We start from the raw sequence: 27,549 nt of genomic DNA on the forward strand, positions 1-27,549 counted from the left end.
GAGAAGATACAGGCTGATTAAAGCTAGTTTGTCTGACTGTGAATAGAGGTAAAGTTTAGATTACTCACTACAATAACAGCCTCTTTAGACACAGCCATAAATTTCAGTATGTCCAGAGGTGGTGTCTATAATTTTTTAATGTGCATTGGAGCTCCGAGCACTCAGAACAGGTTTTGTTTTGTATTTACCAGCAGCAAGTCTATTAAGTTGTAAAGGGCAAAGAAGGGAGTGTAGGTAGCCAAAAATAGAAAGGCTTCATCTACTGTTTCTAAGAAAAGCTAGCGATGGATGGCTAGCAACAGGAGAGGAGAGAGCAACTTGATGGCACTTTCAGAATTTGGTAATCAATCAGCATTCCTTTTGTGATCACACATTTAAATGGGTGAGTGTCCAGCTGTTAATTTTTCTACTCCTGCAACACCCTTTCTCATTTTCTCATCCTTGCCCACAGAGCGCATGTGGAACTTGTCAAAGGTGAGCCCTTTGTTTCTTGACAGCCCTGGTTAGACACCACATGCTCCTGATCAGATTGAACTAGGGTTTCTTGGCATTTTTTGGTAAGTACTGGGAGAAATCTACATAGAGAAATGAAGCAGCGTCGCAGTCTTGCAGTGGGGAGATTTCCAAAAAAGAAAGAGCAGCTCTCCAGGTGGCTCCTGCCTGCAAAGCCCAAGCAGCTTGGTGCTTGCTGGAAGGGAGGCAGGAGGAGGAATGGGGGTTTGGTGTTGGCTGTGTCCTCTCTCTGCAAACTTCCGACCGTGAAAGGGGTTAAGCTTTTGAGATGCTGCTCTCTTGTTGCTTGGAAATGACATGGCAAGCGTTTGAGGAACCCTTGCTGATCAAGTTTGGCAGTTTTTGAAATTTTGTTTCACACCTTGCCTGCTGTGTCAACTCACCAGCTAATTGCAGTTGCAACTTTCTGTAGTGGTGTGTGTGCTCCTTGCAGACCGGTTGCTTGGGATGTCGGAGGGAAGCCGCACAGACCAAAATGTAATTTCAAAACACTGAACCTGACCAGCAGAGGCTGACCTTGCTCGTTATTATCTGAGTGGGAATAGCAGCTTTGAACATCATATGATCTCTGAAATGGTACCTTTTTTCATTAGAAAGCCCCCTGCTGAACACTGACCAAATACATAGCTTTTTTCCTTGCTTAAGGTACTGTTTAAAAATATATATATCTCTTCCTTTGCTAGTTATTAGAAGAAAATCAAAGTGTTACATCGGCCTTATTCGCAGAAACCTCTCATAAGACAATGGTGTGCTTGCAATAGTGGGGAACTGAGATGGCCACAGTGAGTGAGGGCTGCCGGTGCCACAGATGGAACAAGAAGCACCACTGCAGCCAGCCCGCAGCAGTCTGGGCCTGCTGGCCTCCTCAGGAGACCCTCCTAACCTGCCAGCCTGCCCTTGCTGATCAAACCAACCTCTGCTAATGGTCCAGCCAGGGTTTCATCCTGCGCAGCTGCCCTTGCACTTGACCATGCTGCTGTGTGGACCCCTCACTCTGGGTCAGGGCAGCTGCAACTCTGACAGGGCGCTCATTTCAGAGGCACTGAGAGCTTTGGGTAGTCCCATCTGGCTGAAGGTCTTGTATTCCTGAATCACAGAGATGATCTGAAACCCCACCCAAGCAGCGCTTCTCTTGTGAGGGGGTTTAAGGTGCTCTGGCTATCTAGAATCTGCATTTTTAAATCTGCAGCACTTCCAGATGCAGTTTCCTCAAGTTACCTAGATGAACCTTGCAAAAGAATTGTATGATGACCCCCCCTTGTAAGAAATCCTCTTCTGCCTCCATGGGTACACAGCTTACATTTACAGAGCCTATTTGGGGGGTGGGTAATGACTCACTGGTGTCTAGGGCTCCTAACTTAAATTATAATTTGCACATCTAGGCCTTAGTTATCATAGGTGCGAACTATTTGCTTTCATCACTGGTACTGATCTTACACAGTTTGCAAATGCAAATTCATGTATGTGCCCTTCTCTGCCTCAGAATAAGGCAGCCGCCTCTCACGATGTGCTGTTTTCCTGGTGTGGAGTTGGAGAGGGCATGGAATGAAGGCTTTAAATTTTCTGAAAAAGAAATCACTCAAAAAGTGAACCTTCTCCTTGCTTCCTGAAACGTACTCTGCAAACCACAACAACAAAATGAGTGCTGTGTCCAGTGCCACTTCCCTCGTTTTTGTAAGAAACTCTCACCAGGAGCACAGGACTTCTGCAGCCTGACCTCCAGCACCTGCGCTGTATTACACTTCTGACCCTTCCCTGTCTCTTCCTCCTTTTCCAAATGTTCCAGTGTTTGAGTGTGTCCGTAGAGTTCCTCCCAAGAGCGTTATGGGTTGCGTATGTGGCAGTCAAACACAGCTTTAAGTTTTCACTTTACTGCGTATTCGTCACTGGCGCCAAAAGTTCGCTTGGATCGACTTTGCAAGCGGGTTTAGAGTGTGCCGCAGCAAAGGGCAGGAGGGCTCTTTAAGCCTTAAGAGTTTTTGAATGTTACTTGACCTGTCTCCATGCTGCTGAGCCCACTTTGATAACAAATGGATCAATACCTTGCTGTTTGTGTAGAGGTGTCTTAAGTGCTATTGTCGTCTGCTTGCAGCTCTGACAAAGCAATTATTACTGTAGGAGTGCTGGGTTTTACATGTGCTGACCATTAGCCACCGTCGGGTCACCCTGGCTTTTAAGGAAAGCAGCAAATGTTACTTATTACAGTGGCACTGACTCAGTCCTCTCTGGTTAAGGGACTGTTAATAATTCCATTATCAACCTGCTACTTTCTGGGACATCTGGTGCTTCCTACAGAAATGGTGGCTTAACTTTCTGTAAGAGTATATAACCAGTGACATCTGCTACTGTAGCCAGTGTTCCCTCTCAGCTTCTTTGCCTTGGTTAAGCCCATGGCATCCTCATTACAGGTCCAGCATTGTCATTTTTAGTGATTGACACAAGTAAAAGTAAAAATCAAAGTAAAAACAAGGCTCCAGAGAAAACGAGATTCTAGTGCCTCATGAGCTCATTTCTTCTTTCATCATCTTCTGTCCCCTTCTTTCCCCATGGTATAATCCTTGATTACTGATTCCACCTTGCCTGTTGATCCCATAAAACCTCATCCTGCCTCCCTCTTAAACTGAGGAGGGTGACAGGTCTCACACCCGTGTCGGTGCTCACCCTGGGAGGCACTAGGTGTGTGGAGGACAGGAAAAAAACTGGAGATGGTAGTGTGAGGAAGGTAGCCACAGCCAGTCTCCACCAGCCTAGTGACTTGAATGTCCTGTCACCACCCTATACCCAGCTAGCTCATGCTTGCTTTGCAGTCCCGGCAGGGGTTTCCAGAGAGGAGAAAACTCCTGGCTTTTTACTACCTTCTCCAGAGGTACAAGAGGAGAAAGAAAGCTCTGCTTTGCTTAAGGAGCTTGGCTTCACTAGTGGTAGAAGGGGACTGGGTGGGTTATTCTCAGCAGTCCTCAAGGGCTTTTGAATAACACCTGTTTTCAAGCAGCCTCTGGGGCTGCTTTAGCTTTCACCGAGGCCTCTGTGGCCAGTGGGCTTCACAAGAAAGGAAAAGCAGAGGCATACCACATCTTTTTATACCTGCTCCTCTCTTTTCCCTATCAAGTTTGATTCAGCCAAGACATTGGACTGGGGGTACATACAGTGGTGGCCCTTCTGATCTTCTTAATTGCCTGTGACAGGTAATTAACAACACAAGGGTACTGGTAATGAGGGAAAAAGCAAATGTTGAAATTGCAGCCAGTTTATTCTGCTGCAAGATGCTAATTAAAAAAAGTCTGGTGCTTTGTGTCAGCCCTACCCTTAGGAAAAAAGGGCTGCATTCCTGCAAGTGTCTCACTTCCACTGAACTCGTGACAGCAAATGAAGTTTAAATTCCTTTGACTGTCAGCTTCTTGCAATGTGAACTCCTTGTAATGAAACCAGCAGCAGTATTTGCTCAAAGATTTACTACAGCGCAGCGCGCCCCCAAATGCAGGCAACCTGTTCGAGCTGTTTGGCTATCTTCTAAACGAAATGCTTTGTCTGTGTTGCAGGTGTGCCGATGTTATCTGTACAACCCAAGGGGAAGCAGAAGGGCTGCGCTGGTTGCAACCGGAAGATCAAGGACCGGTACCTGCTGAAGGCTCTGGATAAGTATTGGCATGAAGACTGCCTAAAGTGTGCCTGCTGTGACTGTCGTCTTGGAGAGGTTGGATCAACTCTTTACACAAAAGCAAATCTCATTCTTTGCCGCAGAGATTACCTGAGGTAAATAGAGGAACATACCGTGGGCTCTTCCCAAAGCCTCTCAGTGTGCTGCCAGCTGTTTGTCTTCCTAAACCTCTGCTATGAAAACGTGTACATGTGCCTGGTCAGCCCTGCCCAGAAGAAGTTGGAGTTTCTTCCTGTGTCTAAGCATGGCTTTTTGTTTGCACTTAACTTATTTTGTGGTCAGGGTGGAGGAATCCTATTTTTAGGTTAAGGTAGAAGGAGGAGGGCATGTCTTTATTATTACGAACCAACAAGAACAAACAGTTCTTGCTGAGAAAATTAGGAAAAGACTGTTGATTCTTCTTGCATATCTTTGATGTTATGCTCTTGCATATTGACTGAGACCTGACCAAACTTTACCTTTTCTTTTTCAATGATAGCTTTTATATAGACTTGTAGTGCTTATATTGAGTAAGGTTCCTCCCAAGGGGCTCTTGTCTCTTCCTTAAGTAAACAGAGCAAATCACTCCTAAATTACAGATCAAAAAAATTTTCTTCATGAGAAAGTCTGCAGAGACCATCACTAACTCTAAGTTAGAACTACCCTGTCAGTGTGTGTCTGCAGTGCAGAACAACACATGGGATTTTTTGCCTGGTCTGTACGGGGGGCTTGTACAAAATAATATAAACACTAATTAATTTTAGTAAGACAGCAGGCCTAATGCAAACATTCTTATGAGGGTCACACTGCAAAACACTCTGAGTTTTACTTGCTTTTCCTTTGGAAGAATGTACTTGATCTCCAGCTAATGTGGGGGTGTGTTTTTTTCCCCAAAGCACTGATAGCATTTCCTATGCAACCTCAACCAGCAAACACATCTGAAGCAAACCAAAAACAACTTGCTATTTTAAGACAGGGAGGTAAAATGCTGTCTAACCTTGTGGTGTCCAGAGGCTGGCTAGATGCTTCATGTGTTTCAATGTAAAACATATGCCTGAAAATCTTTAGCAAATATTTTCTTAGTAAACTTGAGCAAACAAGTTTCTCCTTCTAAAGATAAGAGGTTAAGCACTGAGCCGAATAGAAGAAATAAGTCTATTAGCTGCCATATGGGAGCTGCCACCTTGCCTTTCAGCCGAGCAGTGCAGAAGAGCATCCTGCTCACATGAGGACTTTTGCTCCTGTTTGAAACTCTCCAGGCCACACATGAAATGTCTCAGCTGAAATTCTGTCACACGGGCAGCAGTCGCAGGGCCACACTGGTTTGGGTGGGATGTATCCCCAAAAAGTAAGCGAGGAGGAGCGTGGGTAAGGGTGGAACACATCTGAAGGGGAAAAGACAGGATAAGCAGCCTTTGGAAAGGTAGGAAGGGTGTAGTGAGGAGAGAGTTAATTACCATCACTGTCATAAAATAATTTTTGTACCTTGCTTAAGTCTGAGTATTTACTAACACCACAAGTCACTTCCTCTTGAAGTATCCCTAATCCGGTCTGTGTGAAGCTGAAAAAACTGAGTTCCAGATTTCTAACCCCAAATTAGCATTTTGGTTCTTCACTGACCCTCCTTCATTTCAGCTATACTCTTTCTGTGTTGTGGACATAATTCTGATGTGCCAATGAAAAATATAACAGCTCTTGATCTTCACTTGTTGAGGGCTGCATAATTTCTTTCCATCACAGGATCACAATTGGGACATGCTAGGTACTAATCACAAGGACTCCCAAAACTTCTCAGGAGAGCTTCTTTCAGGAATAGTCTTCCTTCCAGAAAGTATATGCTGTATTAGTTTCTGGAGTATTTCTTTACACTCTATCTTGTTTATCTTTTCTTTATCTTGTTTTCACCCAGCTTGCCAAACAATCCAGGTCTCTCCATCAGTCATCCTCTTCTTCATTATTTATCACTTCCCTAGACTTTGTCATTTGTGCACTTGATATACAGTACTGTGTTGTGTTTGGTTTGGGGTTTTTTTAGTCTGACCTGAAAAGTAGATATTCAGCGTTATTCTACATGTTACAGAACCCACCTAGAAATAGTCATATGGGTGGTGATTCCCATCTGCATTTGCTTTTTGAGACCTATGATCTACCCTATATTTTGTCCATTTAATAAGCACCATGCCAACTGGTTTGTTCCAGTTTCATAACAAAAATAATGTGCAGCATCAAATCAGATATGTTAAAATGCTGGGGGAGAGCCCTGTTGATGCTGTTAAACTTAGAAGAACTTTTTTATTGCTGAAGGTATAGAGCATTTCTTTCTTTCCTTGGTTTACCCTCAGAATGCTGCTTTGAGGTAGATCAGCTCAATCTATGATCTTCTCACTGGCCCCAGATGGCAGGACTTTCTAGGGCACGCCACAAGCCTGTGCTAGAGATGTGAAAGAAGCCAGGAGTAGCAGACCCCAGGAAATGGCCCACGTCCCGTCTTTGAGGAGAGGGCAATTCATGACATGAAACGTGGAAGGCAACAGTTGGGACTAGTGTTTGACCATGTCCATGCAGCTCCTGTCACAGGACCAGTGTGGTCTCTGAAACAAACTTGTTCTGTGCCTGAAAGAGGTCTCATCTCATAGCCCCTCTGTCTCCATTTGCTGGGTTAGAATAACCCCTGGCCTACCAAGGCGGGGGGAGTCTCTTGCTATTTGTGCAGCATGGTTAGATGGTGGAGGCAAGGCTTATATGGCCTTTAAATATTTTTCCCCTATGTGGATTTAGTCCGTTTTAGCATCTTTGAGCACTAGAAATATTTCTTACTTGTTTTTTTTGTTAGGAAGAACAATATAATTGTCATATCCCAGGAAATCTGACAAAGGTTCAGGTGAGAAGGAATAACCCCAATTCTGTAACACAGTTGTTAACTTGTATTCAGCTGTTTGGCCAGCTTTACAGCTATGATGATTTGTGTTCTTGCTAATAAGTAAATTTAGGTTTATACTATTTTCTTGAGTTTTCTGTTGAACCCCTGGGTTCTGTTCTCCTGATGCTAAGAAGCCCTTCCCGGGTCCTAGGACAGGAATAAGGGCATCGCTATGCAGTCCCGTATTTTATGGAAGTATAAAGCAATTTTTTCTACTTTAAAACAACTTCTGTTACCTTCTACACATAATATTTCTTTCTCTCTCAATTTTAACTATTACTTCTATTAATAGAAGGAACTAAAGTTGCCATCACCATCTTCTCTACTGTCTGTTCACTCCTGGTAATTTGAATTTTTCTTCTTGGAGAATTACCCATTCCCATCATTATGTAATTCCTTCACTTTAATAGTTTTAGAGCCTCTATCCACATCTTTCTTTTCCTCGTTAAACACCTCATGGTATTTTGTTCTACTAGTCAAATTTCAGTGGAATTCATTCCTAAAAATAAGTTTTTGTACTTTACACTGTACTCACACCATAAAGGGAGTACCTTATCTGGATGACAGTCAAAGGAATTTATTGTTGGCCACTTCCTCTATATGCCTTTGAATAATAACAGGATGAATATTGCACTGATATTTTAGTAGGTCAACCATCATGTGAGAAATTAAAAGCTAGACTGATTTTGTACCCATTAATGTAAGTATATGCATCTTTTCTATCTGAAATACAGAAGGAATACTGCTGTGTAATGACCGGGAGGAAAAAAATTGGTGTTTCATCATCTCTTTACAGCCCAGTGTTTCTCTGATTTTGCCTGAGCTGATGGTGCTGTTTAGGAATACGTGCTTCGTTACCTGGTGAGACGTGCTTTCTCCTCCCCTTGCTCAGTCTCCATCTTCGAGCCTGCAGCAGCCTGTTCCTGCCCGTGACTGTGAAGACCCAGCCGTTACTACCCAGCACAGGCTCCCGCTTGCCTCATCGCTGCGGAGGCAGCAACGTATAGGTGCTTACCTATAGACAGGAGGTGCTCATGGAATATTTTGGGCAGCTTTAGGAATTCAGTTGAGGTGGCTGTTAATTTGCAGGTCTGGGACTCTGCCTGTGCCCCCCATCCTGCAGACAGGTGTCATTTGGGCTGTGACCACTGCAGGGATCAAGGACAGGGATGAACTTCAGGGCTTCTGCCGTCGTGTCGGCGTGGGGCAGGGCTCTGGGAGGGAGCGTGCCTGGCTCCCACCCTGCTGCCTCAGCGTCGCTTTGGAGCCACCTTCCTCAGAGGTGTTGGCAGTGCCGTGGGCTGCCGGGCCTGTGTGCTGGTCCTCAGTGGGTTTTTAGAAGAAATCTTTCAAACGTATTTCAGGAGCTGCTAGCAGACCACAGCCTGATCATTTGTTTCAAAAGATAAACTGTCGTCATTGCTTGTGAAGGAACATTTGTTAACCTTCACATTTCATAAACCACTTTCTTGCTCATTTTTTAATCATGAAAGATGAAATTGGATCTCGAGTTGTTATCCTTGCGATATCACCTCAGTCTCCAGCTGTGTCTAGATGTATCTTTCGATATATTTCGTCTGAGCAAATAGATTTACTATTTGTTTCATAATCACAGCTCCAGCATTCCTACCTCTAATTATTTTTGATAAGCAAATGCTATTGAAGAAACTGCTTCTGGGACAGAGAAGCTTAGCATGCAGCTCGGATGGCTCCTCACAGCCCCCACGCAGCAATGTGTGTTTGTTCCTCGGCGTAATTAAACATTCACCAAGCTCTGGTTCACAGGGACAGTTTGGGTGTTGCATCAGGATTTCCCGGGAGGAACTGACAACTTAAATTTCACTGTGAAGTGCTGATGAAGAACGCGATTTTGCCTTTTTACTCAGCATGGTGCCCTCACACGAGCAAAGGCAAGTCAGCCTTGCTTTGACAGGAGCAAAACTGTCGCTTCTGCATGTTTGATATGCTGGTGTTGGGAGAGTTTTTCATCATTTAAACTGATTAGGGCCTTAATTAGACTCCAAAGAAAGCTCAAAACCTGCATTAAAAAATAATGGTGAATCAGTAAGAGAGAAGGGCTTTCCGGGGAGCCCTGATGCTGTTCTTAGTGGATTTCATGGAAATTCTTTTCATCTGACTTCCCAGGTGTTTTGGTCAGTGCTGCCGTGCTGAGGTTGCAGTGGTGCTGAGGCCTGAGCGTGGCGTTGGTGCCTCTGGCAGGGGTGCAGCCCTGCACACCCCATCTGAGGGACAGACCTCCTGGCAGGACTGCCATCCCCTGGCACCCTCAGCACTCTGTATCCTGGAGGCTTGAACTCCACCCTGGGCAGCTCCTACTCCAAACGAGTCAGCTGCCAGGTACTGGGGTTTCCAGTTGTTGGATACTGGTTTTTTGCTCTGCTCTGAATGCCCCAGCAGGTTCATTCTGTCAGTGAATTTCTGAATTCTGTCAGGGCTTTGGGAGCCCTTTAGATGAGGTGTTCTGTATCTGACAAATGTGCGGGGTTTAGTTTTGTTGTGGGATATGAAAAACAATTTTGCATAAACACGGGCAGCCTGCTCTCTGACACAGGAGGATGCAGGCAGATACCCTCCATCTGGTGGGCTTCCCCGAGTTGGTAACAATAGCCCTTAGCCAAACCATTAAACCATGGTTGCACGTGTAAGCACAAGTTTTCAGGAACTGAGAAGTGCATGCCGCAACTAGCAAAATTTAAGTTAATCTACCAGAGACATCACTAATACTCTGAACATAGTTTCAGCCTGCAGAAGCTGCAACACTTTTGAAGCATCAAGGAGAATCTTCAGGATTTTTTTCCCACCAGAGGAGCGTAGTGTGCATGCCTGCACCAAGAGCGTGCCCTGCCTACTTTTCAAGGGACATGTTTAGCGTGGGGAGGAGAGGTATAACGCAGCATGGCTGAGCAAATGATATGTGCTCAGAGCCTAAAAATGTTGCTAAATTGAAGCACTGTTCTTGCATTGCACAGGGAGAGTCTTGCATCCTGTGTAGGATACCCTCACTTCTACACTTGGTATCTATACAGATTAAGGAGGATTAATTAGGCTCAAAATACAATGTGTCTTGGCAACATTGCTGTGCTTTGTGATGTTAAAGCAGGTTTTTTTCTCCATAGTAGCTGGTCCAGGAGTTTCTCACAGCCCATGCCTTTCAGGATAAACAAGCAATGCTTGGTTTGTTCATTTGCTTTTTTTCCTCCTCCTTTTTTCCTTCTCCACAACTTCTCAGTGAGGAGGAAAGCTTATGGGGAGTAATTCTTCCTGTCTGTGTTATACTAGCATGCCTCTAGCACTTTCAACCTTGCAGTTTTCTGATTGCTGTTTTTAAAATCCCCTAAGAGGACATTGTTGTACATGTGCTCAGCAGTGCCAGAGACAGGTGGGTTTTAAGGTCAGTGGCTTCAGTTATCAGATAAGAAAGGTTGGGGCAGGGGAGGAGGACTTGGACTTCTACCTGCTAAGAGTCCCAGCCCCACTGAAAATGCAGAGACCAAAGGAATGAAAATATGTGAACATTCAGATGCGTTCTTTAACTGAAAACTGATGCCTTTGAGCAACCTTGAAGTTTAGGCCCAGTTATCTCTGAACTAGTGTGGTCTGTACTGCACTGGTTCAGCTCCTCCCGCTATGCTCTCCATGAATGCCAAACCCTTTGGCATGCAAGATGTAAATTCTTTGGGATTGAACTTGAAGGCTTCATGAAGGGACAGCTTGACCAACTTCATTACTATCAAAATGCATTTCCTTTCCTTCAGCTGACATGACTTCCCACTGCAGCACTGACAACAGTGTCCTGGATAGGAGGGTGCACCAGCTAATATGTATTTACTGTGCTGAAACGCCTATCGCTGAAGCTTTCTCCGAATATTACACAAAGGTGGATTACAGGGAAGTTGGGAACCTCGAGCCTGAAATTGCTTTTAAGCGTATTCTTTTAATCTTTCTAAGTGATGTTCAGACTTTCCCTGCAATTATTGGCACATTCAATACTTTGGTCAAATCAGACTTGTAGCTCAGCATATTTCTAATAGCCACAGATGGAAAAAATACTGATTGAAAGCTATTAAGATTCATCCTCACTGGAAGACTAGTTGTTGGTTTTTTTCAAATAGTGAGGGCAAAACCTTTTTTCTTTTCACGACAAGTTTCAGATACATAAAGCAAGTGTGGTTCTACAGCAGGTTCTATGGAGCTAGGAAATAAATGGCAGCAGGCATATAAAGAAGGTGTATGGGAAAGCCTACTTCACCTACTAGCTGGAGAGTAGGGGGTTCTACTAGCAAGGGGTTCAGTAGCTCTTCAAAAACTTTTGTATATCCAGATAACCTGGATATACAAATATATAGAGAAATATGTAGCTGTACACAATATCTATAAATGTAGATATTTATCTGCAGGTAAGTGTTCAGTCCTCTTTCAGTTCTCAATTCTTACCTTTCAGTGTTGACAGAGCCTGTTGTTTTGGGGAATTATCTGTCTCAACTCAGCTGCTTAATTTTGAACTTGTTCTTGCGTTGTTTGAAAAAAATCAGATTGACACTCTGAACCTATCCGTTCTGTGCCACTCATTATTTACATGTGCCTGTCCTGGTTCCTCTTTTTTTTTTTTTTTGTCTCCTGTGACAGCTCCAAAATTTTCACTCTATCTGTGGAGGAAAGATTTTCTCCCTCTTTCTGGATTGCAAGCTGCTAGCTAGTCAGAGACCAGGCTAGAGAGAGGAGAAGAAATGGGGACTCTCCTTATAGGCAATGACTAAAACAGATTGTTGTTTTTAGTGGTGACAGAAATAGGCAATTAGGTTCTCTTAGCCACCCTGAACATTTTGGTCAGAGAAAAAAAAAAATCTGTTAAAAGGTGCTAAACTCAACATGTCCGTATGAGAAGTTTCTTACTGATTTCGTAAGGTAAGGAATGGTAAGGACTCTTTACCATATTTTTTTCCCCAAAAAACCTGCAGGGGGGACTTTGCTACACTTTGAATTAACTTGAGGTGTATGCATGGAGCTGGTGAGGTCAGGATCACTGTGCAGAAGGCTACTACTCTTTAGCCCAGACAAGACTACATAAAAAGCATCCTTTGACAGTTGCCTACCGCTTCCAGGAGCGCTCCCTTCTTTTCTCATTAATTCATTTGCATTCATGGCTGCTCCTGTATGCCAATTAGCTTTAATTTTTACTATACACACTGACATCAATGGCCAATGAGAACAGTGTGTAGCGGGTTTTTTAGTGTGCCTATAAACTACAGAAAATTGTCCTTGGACAAACTCCTGCTTTTAGACTGGCTGACAACAATAGACATGGTTAAGTTCAGGCTAAGAGCCATTAAACATAATTACTACCACAGGGTAAAAGTTTAATTGTGCTAAATTTTAAATCTGCATAGTCTATGCTTATTTACAAGCTGGCTAGGTCTTTCTGTTACATAAGGGGGAATAAATATGTACTTAAAAATTGTTGCCTTTTAACTTCAAAGGGAGATGGGGGAAAAAAAAAAAAAAAAAAAAAGGTTTTTTAGAAGAAGCAAAACAACTCCAAACTAAAACCTTTCCGTATTTCCAGCTTCTTTTATTCCAATGGCACCAAGCTGGTAAGTAGATGAGGAGCATCTGATAGATTTTTCTAATGCGCTTCAACTTTGTGTGTGTGAATGTGCGAGAGAGTATTGCATCTGTTATGAAGGTGTCTGGGGGACTGAATGCAGATCAGTTTGTTCATGTGGGGTTATTTTAAATTTAACCACAGATGGGGCTTGGGGTAGAAGATTTTTCTCCTGCTCCTTGTCTTCTCTCCCTCCTCCAATAATGTTAAACTCCCACCTCAGAAAGTTTCAGCTCAAGTACCTTCTGGGTAAGTAGATATCAGAGGTGGCAGGTTTTTTACAAGCAAACAAAAAAGGCAAAAGCCTGTGTTCATTTTACTTTTTCTTCCAGCAGATTAATAAAAAAATCATGTTCACTGAGCTATAAGTTACAGTGTATTTTTAGAAGCACGGTGAATATACAGTGCTCTAAATCACTCCCTGAAAAGCAGATTAAAATTAGGAAGTGCTAGAATAAGTGTGAAATGTTCATCTGTTGGGAAAGGGAGGGTATGGAGGACTGTGAAACTTGATAGAAGAGAAAAAGATCAGCACGCTGACTAGCTGGAAGCTATGTTTATGTAGACATTAGAAGGCAACACGATTTCAGCTGGACAGAACATAAGCCTCAGATCTTATGCAAACAGTCAAATCTGTTTAACAATTGGTTTACCCCCAAAACCCCTGAAAGGAGACAGGTGAATACGATGCCAAATACATTTTTCATGTTTCTTAAGCTAACTGTTTAAATAGTTAAGTGAACATCTGTCCAAATTTCCCCATCATTTCCATTTAGAAAAGTCTCCCATTTGAAGGCTGAAGAAAAGCGCCTGCTTAACAATGCAAATGGTGCTGTCTGGGGCCCCTTTATTTTGTTTAATCTAGATTGAGCTCCACACAACTGTGATGCTAATGAATAATGGATATTTTATACTTGTGCATGTAGCAGTGCTGGGCACAGAGCAAATCTAGGATTAACCTCCCAGTTTCCCTTCCTAACATATTGGACTCAGGTTTTGAGTTTGCTGTGACTTGGGTACTCTAAAAACGGATGCTGGCTTTTATGGAAAATGGCAAAACTCCGGCAAAAGCTGTCAGGTTTTGCTATGCCCAAGTGAGGTACTGTAGAAGGGGGGCAGCTACGCTGAGGAGAGGAGGGGAGGGAAGGGAAGGAGGAATGTCTGTATTAATGGCTTGATTTGTGAGTGGGTACTGAATAAGAGTCAGGGCGTTTTGGGGTGGAGACCTGTATGCTTTTCAGTGCCACATTTTTTCAGACCGGTCTGCTGGCGTTAGGCAGCCCAGCACCGTGCTCAGCTGCCTCCCCTGCCTGCCTGCATGAGCAGGAGTGAGCCGGAGCCAGCTCGCAGGGAGAAAGGGGCTGCCCCACGACTGATTACATGGTCTGAATTTGCCAGTGCAAACTATATAGCTGGGTTTTCACTCTGCCTTTCAGCCTTCACATGATGGAGTCATAGGGGAAGAAATTTTGGTACTCCCTTTGTGATTTTTCTGTCCTGCACAAGCGTTTCTGTATTTGTTTGCGTTGTTTAACTTTCAGGGAAAAAGTAGTGCTGTTTCTTCATAGGAAGTCTTGGGGTTTTCCAGCCAGGCCTAATGAAAGACCACTGATACCACTTCTAATGAAAAATAAGGGTAGCCTTTTTTCGTAGCTGAAGAGCGAGCTGACTTCGGTAGCACAGCACTGTAGGAGGGTGGGAGAGTTTTGTGGAGGTTTCTATAACATTGCTGGGTGTTTTAATCCACAATTACTGGCCAGTAATAATTAGTATTGATTAGCTTGGCAAATTGCAGGTTTAGAAATTGGTTATAGATTTTCTGATGCTTCTCATCTGCGTGTTGTGGAATCAGCCAGAACCAATGGCTTGAAACAAACCACGAGCCCAAATCTGTCTGCAGGCAGCGACGCGTTGCATGCGCAGAGCTAAGGGTCAGCAGGAATCATATGTCTTGAGGCTCATCGCCCCAAGAGTATGATTTTTATCATCTCCTAAGCAAAGTAACTAACCACATGCATATTGACCACAGTCTCAGGTGAAGCTTGGTTTTGTTGGCCTGTTGATTTGTGCCCCAGGTGGTTCGTGTGGCTTTAACGTCGCAGTGGCGTGCTGCCCCCGGCGTGTGCGGGGGTCTGCAGAGACGTCTTGGAGAAGGAAGCTGGGGGAAGGATGCTGCAGTCTTGGTTGAGTCCCCCGGCGGGAGCTGTAACAGCAGCAGACATCTGGGGAGACAGATAGTGAAAGCCAAGATGAAAATGGCAAAGCTTCCAGTGCTGAAGGGTTGTCCTGGAGGACCAGGGAGCTGAAGTGGAACGGCTGAGCATGCTGTTCAGGCTGTGGTGGAAGGGCTTAGCTGGCTCCCGGGAGGGGCATGGAGGCAGGAGGAGGGGGGCACAGCCAGGGAGGAGGGCTTGCTCTCTGAGATGCCTCACAAAATGCTTGTGTACTCATTGCAAGAGAAATTGTGCTTTTTCGTTTTAAACAGCAGGTAAGTGAGGTTCTTCCTGAGCTATATTATAGCGTTGCCTGCCAGGGTTGGCAAAGTTTGCAGGTCTTCTGCGTCTTGCTACGAGAGGCTGCCAGCCTGTCCCTCCGTTAGGTTGCAGCCAAGCACAGACGGGGCAAGTGCATGTGGAGGAGGATGGACGGCTCCGAGCACCTACCCCACTGCTGCAGAGAGGCAGATAGTTTTTGACTGAAATTTTGTGAGCCCCAAAATAGTGCTCTAAGTGTTTAATGCTTTTCTCCATTAGACAGCAAATTAGCCCTAGGCTCACAAACCAAATGAAGTTTCATCTCAACAATCGGAGCCTGCTCACCAGGCAGTTTTATCCCAAGTTCCTGCACACTGGTTGGTCAGCGAAATGGAGACTGCAACTTCTATTTATTGGTGCAATACAGTATTTGATACTGCTAATTACACTTAATTAGTCCTTCCACCATTTAATTAAAATGGCTTCTAATGATTGTGCTTCTTTGGCAGGCTCTTTGGTACCACCGGGAATTGTGCTGCCTGCAGTAAACTGATCCCTGCCTTTGAGATGGTGATGAGGGCCAGAGATAATGTTTACCATTTGGACTGCTTTGCCTGTCAGCTCTGCAACCAGCGGTGAGGACACAGTTATTATACACACAAACACAAACTAATTTATACCTTTGCCTGCAAAACAGGGGAAATGTTTGATCCGCACTACCTGTCTGGGGCTCACAGCCTGCTGGTGTGGCTCAGGCTGGTTTATTAGGCTGACCTGGGTGATGCATGTACCTGTAGCTCCTGTACTGCAAATCCCCTTGGAGCTGGTGGGAGTTGGAGGGGCGAGGGGGAGCACACAGACTGCAGATCTGGCTATGGTTATACAGCAGCACAGCTGCTGCTGAATAAAACAAACTGCTTCAGCGTCCTTTCAGGAGCTGCCCTCTTTGCAGAACACAGACGATGGAGAATGGACCTCCTCTGGCAAACTGATGTTATTTTTGCTTAAATCATATTTCTGACACGCTCAAAACTGGGGATGGTGAAGAAGGAGGAGAAAGAGAAGGGACAGGAAGGAGAAAAATACTCCACATAAACCCTTTCCAACACTAGGAACATATACCTTTAGTTGTTGTATAGTAAATAGGGGATCTTAGTGGTGTAATTTTGAGTGAGGCTTGTGTATTTCTGCTGGGTTTTACCCAGTGGAAAATGCACATCAAGGAGAATAATAGAGAGTTTTCACTTGGGCTACCTGTAACCAGCTGAATTTGGGAGGGCTGTGAAAAATATTCCCGGCACCCTGTTTGTTGGTCATTGTAGGCAGAATGGAAGCCCACAGAACCAGATGTGGTAGTGTTGCCTTCTGATGCATCCATCCATTCTTGTGCAAGACAGGCCTGGAAGTGCTTGTTGTTCTTACTGCTTGTTTAGTCAGGCTGTAGTGAATGGCCAGGACTCAAGGGTTGTGCTGGGGTTCCTGTTCTGGAGTTGTGGTTGTGTTTCCCAAAGATGAAACTAGGAGACACCCGTGTGACGGTGTGTTCGAGAAAACAAAACTCTTGGGAAGATAGAGAGTGTAATTCTGTAAAAGTCAAGCTAAAAGCCTGACTTAAAAAATCATCACTCACCCTAGAACAAAAGACACGGCAGGATCTCTAATGAAGTAGCCGTACACACTGCGTGTGTGGATACAAACCCCTGCCACCTTTCCCAGTAAGCTTAGGAGACCGTGCAAACTGGGGGCTGATTCTCCTGCCATGCCCTCTGACGGTGCCTTAGTTCATGGGGATGAATGGGGCTGCACCTGGTTGGTGCCAGAGCAGGGAAGAGGAGAACCGGGCAAGCTGTCTGTCGCTCGGTTGGCGTTACTCAGTCCCGTTACGTTTGTTCGAGGTAGAAAACCAAGGAATGGTGGTGGGCCCACGGGCTGGGTGGCAGCGCCGAGGCGGCAGTGACATCTAGTGGCTCCTGGCCTGGGGCCGCTTCCCCGCAGCCGCGCTCCGTCTGCCAGTTGCCCGCTCTTGCGTTGCCACTCTGGAACGTGCTCCTGAAACGGCCGCGATTCCCCAGCAGCAGCGTGACGCTGCCTGCTGATGCGTTTCTTCCCCAAAGATGGTCTGTCTTCACACAGCTGGAATCGCTGGTGCTCGTGGGGTTTGTTTCCAGACTCGGCAGCGATGCGGGGCGCTGCCAGGCGCAGCCCTCGGGCTCAGCTTGCTTCAGCCTGAGGATGAAAGCCAGGCAGGAGAGGGGTGCTCCCAGGCTCCCCGCCGCTGCTGGGGCTAGAGAGAGCATCACAGATGTCCCTTCTGGCAGGGGCAAGTCACAGCCCTGAGCTGCACAGGCAGGAGTGCTGGGCTGGCCCTGGAGTCTGTAGGGTGAGTGTTTGTCAACAAACCCCTACTTTATCCTAGCTTCTCTCTTGGAAAAGCCTAGTACCACCTAGTTTTCATTTTCAGAAATTTCCTTTAAATTTCACCCTTTATTACGAAGGCTCCAAAGCACCTCTCTTCTCTCCGCCACTGCTAACACTGTTACTGCACTCAGCGCAAAGTGCAGTCCTACTCTGCCCTTTAAGTAACCTCCATGTACTGTCAGTGCCTGGCAGGAAAGCGCAGATAATCCCCCTGTTCTGGCCAAGTCCTGCTTTGATGCACAAAGTATTTGCCCAGTTTGGGAGGAGCTGAGTTTTTCTGAAAGATGGGCTGAGTAGACAGCGTAGAGCTAAGTGTAGATGTTATTTTTGGCTGAGATCAGAAGGCTGCTAATTTTTATGACCTATCCTCTAGAGATTTTGGCCTGAAAGCGTAGAATGGAAGTGCTCCTGTAACAGACAACATTGGAAGCTGAACTGAGAACAGTGAGTTTAAGTAACCCTAAAGTCAAAACTGCAGAGGTGGATGCCAAAACTAGTTCTGAATAAGAAATCCCACCTGAAACACCACCTCCTTCTTTAGCTGTGAAAAGATTTGATTATGAAAACCTTTCTCTAGTTCTCTTCCAGCTTACTTGCCCTTTTGTAGCTAGACTCTGTGTAGAGTGTTAGATCCATCAGAGCAAAATCTCTAATATTTTTGTCGAGTGTGCAGTGTTTTCATTAGCTTCATTCTCCAAAACATCAGGTTTGCAGCAAGTCCCACAACGCTACTCAGCCTACAGTGCTTTAAACTGTTCCAAGGTCAACACTGCTTGTCACAATACTGAATAAAAGTTGGTCACCGCTGTAAGTGGCTAATAGGTCAGTATTACAAGGGTTGCAGGAAATCCAGCCGCTTGTGTTGCCATTATTGAAAATGTAGTTTTGCTCAGAAGAAAATCACTCTGTAGAAATGGCAGGGTATGTTCAGTGCCCGTTTCTTGCTGCTGCTGGCTGGAACTCGATTGGCCAGACGGCCGCTGCGACAGACCTGCTCCGAGCATGGGGGCTGGCGCTGCCACCCCTCGTCTCGCTCGGAACAGACCTCTGGGCTGAGACACACACAACTGGCTCTGAAACTGCCCTGCTAAATCCTGTCTCTAGTTGTGATGCATCAGCTGAAGAGATCCCAGTTTACTGCTGGGTTTGCAAGACTGGCAGGTCTGGAATAGTCTCTTTTCCAGTGAATCGAGCCCTTCTCCCCAAACTTCACAGGGTCTCAGGGTAACCCTGCTGTGCGTTCTAGTTCACACACACACACCCCCAACTCCCTAGTTCTCCAGCTCCTCTGGCTCCTCTAGACCCAAACCAGGTTTAGCAAGAGACAGCTGTTGATGATGCTGGTGGCAAGAGTAATTTTTGTATTTCTTTTCCTGGAGATTTATATTGTACTTGAAGTAGGGATAAGTAGCAAAAAGCAAGCAGCTGTCTGTTATTTATAGTGAGTAAACCTAGTGGTGGGGAAGGTGGTGTTAAGAAGAGTGTGTGCAATACAGTTTTTTAGCATAAAAGCCATTATTTTAAATTGAGATTATTTTTTAGTATATAAAAAAAGGTTGAATTTCTGTACTACTAAAGCATGTGTCACAGAGGGAAGATGGAAGGTCTCCAGTGAAATCATATAAAGTGAGAACCAATGCCCAGTTCTCTGTATTGATTTGGCAAATTAATCAGCTTATTTGCAGGTGTCCAGTTGGAGAAAACTTGTACCCATGTCAGACCTATAAAGGAACTCTAAAATGATCAGTCCTGTTCCTGTAGCAGAAAAATACTCAGTTTTATGGAGACGCTCTGCCCGAAGCTGCCTGAGTTACAAATCTAGAAGGCATTTTAGATAAGGAGTAGGCGATGTTGCTGCCAAAGCTCTGCCTGGGAGCAGAGGAGATGGCCATTTGAGGTCTGCTAAGTCTCCTGAGGATGGGGTCATCTCCACTGATCTTCCTTCAAAGCTCAGTAAATATTTGGCCTCTCCGGAGGCGGTACTTACCCGTTCCTCTCCGTTCAGAGCTGCCTTTAGGCAGAGTGCCCAGGGTGCGCCTCTGCTTTAGGGACCTGGCGCTGATTTAAGACTGGTTCTTGGGGCAGGGAGGCACAGCCCTGTGCTCTGTGTGTGATGGACCAAAACCAGCCCCTGAATTGGGTGCAAAGAGCATTATTTGTTTTCTTAAGAAGTAAAGATTAGCTTCTGATTCTTGAGCAAGCAAACAGGGGGAAAAAAGCTATTGGCTGTCAATTCACACCTCTCAGATCTTATATCTGGAACTTTTTTGACCTTAATGGTCAAATAAAATTGTTAAATATCACAAGCCTCTCTGTCAACTTCAAGACAAACAGAACAATTTACATGGTATATAGAGAGCAGTGCCCTTCGCTCAATGAAGATAAAGGTTAGGAGTCCAGCCACCAGGAAATTTCTATTTATTGTTCAGCACTGTACACAAGGGGGTGAGGAAGGACTTAATAGCCAGTCCTTCCCTGGAAATTAGTGTAAATACTGCCTCACCCGAGGGAACCGTGGAAATGTGGATACCAGCAAAAACTTCAAATAGTCTCTGTGTAATATCGCCCATTTGATTTCCCGGTTGTAGAGCCGACACCTCTGGTCTGCAGGGACAACTCCCTTATTTGCCCCCGGCCGCCTCCTGCCGCTGGCGTGGGACCCAGCAGAGGCCAGCTTCTGAGCTGCTTCATTCACCCGTGGCCTGGGAGCTGAGCACCCCTGTGCTGGGAGGAGGGACGGCAAAACCCGCGGGCGCCTGCCGGGAAGGGGAGCGGGGGAGAAGCAGGTGGGCTTTCCTGGGGTGCCACGCCATCGGCGGAGCTGGAAATCAAACTCCCGTCCCCAGAGTCACCTTCAGACCCAGCCAGCCTCAAATCCCCCCTGTTCTCTAACCTCTGTTCATACTTATATCCGTTAATTCTTTTTATCTTCCAGATTCTGTGTGGGAGACAAATTTTTCCTGAAGAACAACATGATCTTGTGTCAGATGGACTATGAGGAAGGGCAGCTGAACGGGAGCTTCGAGTCCCAGGTTCAATAACAAACCCTGCTTCACTGAAGCACTGTGGGATGGGCACTCGGCCGCGCCAGCAGCGAGGGCGCCTGTCAGCTTGCCTGCAATATTTTTTTAATTCTTGGTCCAGGGAGGACTATATACATTGTAGTACTTTTCCCCCCCAACACAAAGCAGTTACAATTTTAGATGTACAGTTGTGCCTGCTTAGCTGAGCACTGCATTGCCTGTATGTTTGTGAGTTTTTGGGGTCTGGGGGAGGGCTCTGTACAGTCTGTTTTCTGTATATAAACTGGAACATTTATTTTATGAAAAATGTAATGCAATTTTATTACTGGTGTGAATTAAAAATTATGAATGTTTCCTGGTCATCTTAGCTGTGGTTTTTCCCCACGCGGTGACAGCCTGTATTTCCTGTGCTTGATGTTGAGCAGACTATTAGAAATCTATACACGGATCCCTGGAAACTGCATGAATACAGACAGAGGCAGGAGTCCACAGGCACAAACTGAGGGAAGAAATGCTGCTGCAGTTAGACCTCTCCGCTTGAACCAGGGAGAGACTTGTGTCGAAACGCCTGCGGTGATGTACAGGGAGAGGGATGGAGCTGTGGGCACCGTCGGTGTGGCTGGCCGCATCCCACCGAGGCTGCTGTGCCATGCTGAGTCGCTGGCTCAGAGGCGTCTCGCTTTTCACCTCTGTGCATTTAGAGAGAGCGTTTCCAGGGCCAGGAGTGCTTGTTGGCCGACGGATACGGTGCCTGCAGTCTGGGCTGCGAGGAACAGGCTCCCTCCAGCCCTGCCAACAGGTGCCCAGGCATTGATCAGAATATTTATTTCACGGCTTTGATAGGCGGCAGGGTTTTCCTGTGGGGCGTCGCTTGTCCAGGTCTGAGCTGCTGCGAGAGCTGATGTCAGGGTTCAAGCGCATCTGGGCGCTGACGCAGCATCCCTTTTCACAGCCCTTTCTGCCTCTGCCAGGTGCTTTGACCTCCCACGTAACGAAAGCGATCGGATTTGAAGCATCTCCCATAGAAAAGCTCTGATCTGTGTTCCTGCTGCGATGCTTTGTGCAATGATTTTCAAGGTTATGCAATTCATGTGCAACCCACTGGACTGGACCAAACACATTTCTTTGTACGGTGAGTGTCACTTTAATACAGTGCACCAGTAGCTGTAAAGGATGGCTGCAATTCTATTTATTTCATCTTCTTGGTTTTTCTTAGATTTACCTCTCTTTCCTCTAATAAATAGACACCAAGTACTTCTTTTCTGATGTGACTTAATCGGTTACCAGTCCCAGGTCACATGTGTGTTCTCTGAATTGCAAATGCCAAATGCAGTGCAGCTCTGCCTGTTGCATAAAATGCTTTTATGTACATCTGGGTTGAGTAATGGCTGAACAGAAGCAAAACACTACTAGGAACTTCCTATGCTTCAAAATATCACCTGTCATCTCAAGCTACCTCAGACATGTGAATTGAATGATTTTTCTTCATAGACATTTTGGGTTGGGAGACCCATTATAAAATGCGTGGCCCCATCCCCTTTTATTCCCATAAAAATGGAATAGCAATTAAAACACCACCTGTAGCCTCCTGTGGATAGGTAGCATTTTAATTGCTGTTCCATTTTAGTGCCTTTTGGGGCTGGGAGGTGTCTTTTGAGAAACTGTAGAGTTGATGCTCTTTTTGCAGAGGCTGTTGCAGGTGGCTACAGTGGGGCTACTGAAGGAGCCGCTTGTTGCCCAAACGTTTTGATGCCTTGCTTCGAAGCTGCTAGCCAGTTGCTGCCTGTGCTCCTGGATGATGGCTGCCCACCTGCCTGTGGGGCTTGCTGTAATTCAGCACACAATGTCAGCATGCAGGTACTGTGCCATGGTGAGGATGGGAGCAATAAAACCAAACAGAAACCAGAACGCCTCACTAAACAAGCTGGGGGTTTTATTCAGATTTAGTTCAGATTCTTAAGGAGAGTTTTGGTACCAGTTTAAAAACTTAGAGAAGGGTACTTAAACCTTCTAGAAGTTTTTTTTTTTTCTTGGCTTAGGTGATCTCCTTGCTTCAGAAAGGAGGAGGAAAGTGTAACACTTCAGAGCTGCTTGGCTAATGCCAGCTGATGGATCTGCAGCTGCCAGATCTCTCATACATTGCTGGGAAAGCCACAGAAATGTCACCCCAGAGGCGGGAGCATGCTGGAGGAGAGAGTTGCTTGTGTGGGAAATCCCATTCTACCATGGGATGAATACAAATGGCACTTGGCTGGTGTGGGCCATGTCTTGCTGTGTACATGCATCCCCACACCGGCTCTGCAGGGGAGGTGTGTCTGAGCTGGGCCTGTTGGGATGTGTCAGCAAATCCAGCAGAATGATGGAGCAGAAGATAGCCCAGAACTTGGAGAAGAAAGGACTGGTTAAATGGGACAAAGTAACCAGTAAGTTGAAAAAGCTATTGTAAGGTCTAGTTGTAGTGGTTGCCATCTGTGTGGTACTGGCAGGATGGCAATGGGGTGTAGAGGAAGCCTGGAGCCAGGATGAGACACGGTTAGCGATGTCAGCAGAGAGCAGGGAGCACCCAGAGGTCCAGTGGGCACAGGGGACGTCACCAGCACAACATGGGTCTCTCCTCCTGGGGAGAGGTAAACATCAGGGTGGTGTATTTTGAGAGACTGAACCCACATGAAGAGCGCCCTTGACTCCAGAGCCAGGCGGGAACTGAGCCCTGCACACCCCAGCTGGAGCACAGCAGGAAGCTCGGCCGGTACCGGCCTGCACCACGAAGGAACGACTTCCAGTCATGCACACTTGGGTGCCAACGTCTCTTTAGTTTGCTCAGTGGTCTCTGACATGAGCCAGTCTGGAGCCCTCCCTTGCTACTGTGATGGCAGCACAGACAGGCTCGCACCTTAAGACGCTCTTCTGTTCAGTGAAGATGTGGGGGATTAGTTACACCCCGGGCCATGATTCACCTGTGATGGCATCTTGTTGCCTCCGTGCACTTGTCCTTGCCGTGAAATGCAGGCAGTGCTCCCCTGCCTGGGTGAAGGGGCTTCATTTCCGATGGGCAGACCTCTTGATTTGTCACCAGGGCTGTAGAGCCAATTCCTGATACCTAACGAGGAATTTCATGATGTTATTTCATGCAAAAGCCCCAGATGGTGGCTGGGTGGGTGGGAGGAAAGCCTGGGACAGGACATGGCTTCTTGCTGTTCAGTGGGGTGCAGCAAATGTCCAGTTGTCTTATATTTTAAAAAAAATAATACAAGGGAGAAATTGTGCAGCATCTGTATCCCTCTTTTCTGTGTCTGCACAGCAGACAAGGCCCACCTGCCACAGCCCATGCCCCAGAGGGCATTGGAAGTGTCATTTCTTTAAAAATAAAAATCCCAGGAGGACAATGCAATCATGAATTTTTGTCTGAACGCTGCAAATTTTCTTAACAGAAACAAGTGCTGGAGTGCAGACCTGCTGTTGAATAATCACTTCCACTCTACGGAGCAGAGCACAGAAACCTTTTGATGGTGTTATAGTCATCACTTGGCATAAATATTCATTCAAGGAATCAGAGCAGAGTAAATGGCATTTTAGTCTCTAATCATTTAGTATTAGCAGATAGCCTTTTTACTGCTAAAGATAACCACTGCTTAATCAGTTTAGTGACCACTGGCATATAGTATGACATTTAAGCTTGTGCCTCAGTCCCTGCATTGAGGACATGGCTGCTGGTGACCCCTCTGTCCAAGTCTCCATTGTTCCCAAAGTCATCCCAGCCACTGCCAGCTGCCAACTGCACGCAACTGGCTTTAACTTCCAAATTATCTGCCATTTGCCTCCTTATCTTAGATCAAAGTGGTATTTTAAGTTCATACTACAAATGTTAAAATGTAGGATCTTTTCTCTCTTTCTTTTTGTAGTCGGGGCTAATGGCTGATCACAGCACAGTCTGATTTTGAGATTAAAAACAAGCCAGTATTTAAAGGCAATCAAAATCTCAAGCTTCTTCTCCATTCATCTTTAATGCTGGTGTAATTGCTGCACAGATTCTGGCTCTTCCTCCAGACTTTTTTTTTTTTTTTTTTTTTTTTGTGCGTGCCTCTGTCTTTCAGAGGGATGTTATACTTCCCTGAGCAGCATCAGCGCTATTGAGCACTCTGCTATCGACAATCCAGCTCACCCGATTTCATGTCTTGCCAAACAAGTTAATCTAATATTAACAGCAGTTTGTTACCTCGTTGTTAGCTTAATTTACTTTACAAGAAATGCTATATTTGCATTTCATCCCTCTGTCACTGGCTTGCAAACCGTGCTTCCCAGTGCCAAGAAGGGATGGTTCACACCCTTTTGCGCGAGTCCCTCAGCGTGCGTTGCTGCGCAGAGGAGGGGGCCATCACCCCAACCAGGCATTTTCGCTAATTGGCCCGGGGCGAGGGGGGGGCGATGTGGGGAGTTGGAAGGAAGGTTTCGAAAGCCATCGAGCAGGTCCTGGAAATGCAATATTCACAATAGCACAAATACCGCTGCTGCTCTTCCAGTAATATAGCTGAGTCGTAGACAGTAGTTTTCCCTGGTGGCAAACATATACAGTAAATGTCTTTAGTATGGAAATCAGCAGACATATGGGCACACAGCAGCAGACATTTGCAACACCAACAGGTTCTTCAGGCTTTTAGGGGGTGCTCCCGTGCCAGGACTCACCAAGGTCTCTTTGCCATCGTGGCAAGCCCTGTACCTCACTTCCAAATAGCTGGGCGTGGGATGGGACAGGCGGGACGGCACAAACTGTGAGCAAAGCCCTTCAAGCAGTTGCTCAAAAGCCGCTTCCCCAGCCGACCCAGCTCCCAGGCCTTGGCACCTCTCAGACGAGAAGGCTTTTCCCCAGCAGCCCCACAGAGCCATGCCAGCTCTGGATTCAGGAAGGGTGGTGAGACGGGACTGGGGATGCCTCACAGAGGCATCAGTGACTCAGTGCCTGGGGGCTGGTTCCCCCTAGATGAGAGGATGTGGTGTTGCTGGTGATGGAGGTGGCTTTTGCAAGTGTTAATTTCTGGGTTAATTCTTGACCAGTTCACTATGTGCCGCATTGCTAAACTCTGTCCTTAAATATAGGACACTGGCTTTCCACCTGCTCTAGCGATCGCTGCCTGCCATGGTACTGGCCAGCAAGTGGCGGAGTTGCCTCCACTGAGTTTGTAATATTATTTACAAAAGGGAAGGGACAGCAAAGGGGTGATGCCACTGATGCCCCCCAGCATCAGCCTCTTGCACAAAAATGGTCTTTTTAGCAGAGGGGGAAGGTTGCAAACATTTTTCTAGGAGAGTCCATTTGGATGCAGGGTTGGTTCCTGGCTGCTGGTCCCACCACACCCTGACTCATCAGGTCACTCCAGCTTCTCCTGTGCTGGTGCACATCTCTCTGGTCTAGTAGCATTTGAACTGACCCAGAGAGGGGGAGTTGGGGTGCACACCCCCACGCTATCCAGAAGCAGCAAGGACCAGCCCCCAGGGAGAGGTAACCCATGCAGTGCACTCCAGCACAGGGCTGAGCCCCCGCTGGGGGTACCAGCTTAGGGGGAGCCCCGGTTTGCACAGCTCCATTTAGGTATCTCAGCTTACAGGAACCGAATGACTCTGTCTCGCTCTGCTTTTAATAGCAAAACCCTGAAAGGTGCCAAGGACGGCTCTGGCCAGGCTGAGACGCCTGGCGGGATGGTCAGTTTGTGATGCTGAAGGTTTTTAGTGAAGGTATGAAAGAAAGCAGGGCTGGAGGAGGAGTGGTGGCTGGGAGCAGGGTTTGGTCCTGGAGAAGCAGCAGGAGCTGGAGAGCTGGAGTCAGGGCTCAGCTGTGGATAAAAGTACTGAATATTGGTAGTTTATTGTGAGCATTTAGAGGGAAAGTGCCCAAAACAGAGATCAATTTTGCCACAAAAGCACTCTGAAACATCTCAGAAGTAATATAAACATTAGTATAAGTGTAAATATAAATAATATGAATAGAAATACATTGCACTGAACACAGTCCTATGGCTTTGAGGCCAGCGTGGGCTCCCATGGCCATCCCATAAAAACCTCTCCAGCCAAGTCTTTGGGCAGCAGGGCAGTCTGGGGGGCAATGATTTAAGCTGCGGCTGCATCACTTGTCTGTCATCCCTCCTGGTGGCTAACCCTCTATCCTTATCAGGCATGAAGAATCACTCTCCCCAGGGCATTTGCCTGTGTGAGCAGCTGAGTGCCAAAGCTGGGGACTCCCACGCCAATGCCAGGTGCTGGGTCTGCTCCCACCACTGCCTCAACCCACCATTAGCTCAACACGTAAGGACAAATGCTGCTGAGCAGGCAAATGGGTCTGATGTTGAATAAGGAGCATGAATCAGATGCAAGTACACACAGTGCATCCTCTCTAAACCAGGTGATGGAGGGGAGACTGCGGGGGCTCAGCTGGGCAAGCGGCTTTGGGAGCACTGTAAAATGAAGGTGCTCTGGCAAGGGGGAAGGTGTGATGGGCCAAGCCAGTGACCTGGGCTCAGGTTTTCCCCTGGGAGACTCAAACGGTTGGGCCTGTGGAAATCTGCAGGCCATTGGAGTTGCCCCCTGGCTACGCTGGTGTTCCACTGTGAGCCCAGTAGGACCCAGCAGCCCTTTTCCTCTGGCATCTGCTGGGTGGTGTCCCTACTGCCCAGAACAGCACTGAGCATCCCTCAGGCCCCGGTCACTGACCGTGAGCCCCTTGGAAATGCTGCCCATCACTGCCAGTCGGTGTCCAGCAGCCCGAGCCGCGATGCAGCCACGGGCAGGCCCTGGTGCAGCCAGCGCTGCTGCCTGCCGCGCCACAGGCACCTTGCACGCCCAGCAGCAATGCAGAAATCCATCCCTGCTGCCAACTGGCCAAACGAAGCTGAAGTCCCAGGAGCTTCCTGGAATGAACATTTCTCTAAAAAAAAAAAAAAAAAAAAAAA

General features: G+C 46.4%; 1 protein-coding gene across 12 annotated transcripts in view; it reads left to right on the forward strand.

Annotated features, from left to right (window-relative positions):
* LMO1 (LIM domain only 1) overlaps positions 1-21,837 on the forward strand; it is a 280,622-nt gene extending 258,785 nt beyond the window's left edge. For 11 of the 12 annotated variants that reach the window (XM_026850403.1, XM_026850402.1, XM_026850404.1 and 8 more), the window contains 3 exons: positions 4,053-4,266; positions 15,677-15,802; positions 20,521-20,967. In XM_026850403.1, the coding sequence (XP_026706204.1) occupies positions 4,053-4,266; positions 15,677-15,802; positions 20,521-20,626 (446 nt within the window). In that variant the 3' untranslated portion in view covers positions 20,627-20,967. Of the gene's footprint in view, positions 1-4,052; positions 4,267-15,676; positions 15,803-20,520; positions 20,968-21,579 lie in introns of those variants that run through there. The other variant, XM_026850401.1, reaches the window with a different exon arrangement.
* Positions 21,838-27,549: the final 5,712 nt, after the last annotated feature.

Source organism: Athene cunicularia (assembly GCF_003259725.1).
Source record: "Athene cunicularia isolate RWA chromosome 5 unlocalized genomic scaffold, athCun1 chr5_part2, whole genome shotgun sequence".
NCBI lineage: Eukaryota > Metazoa > Chordata > Aves > Strigiformes > Strigidae > Athene > Athene cunicularia.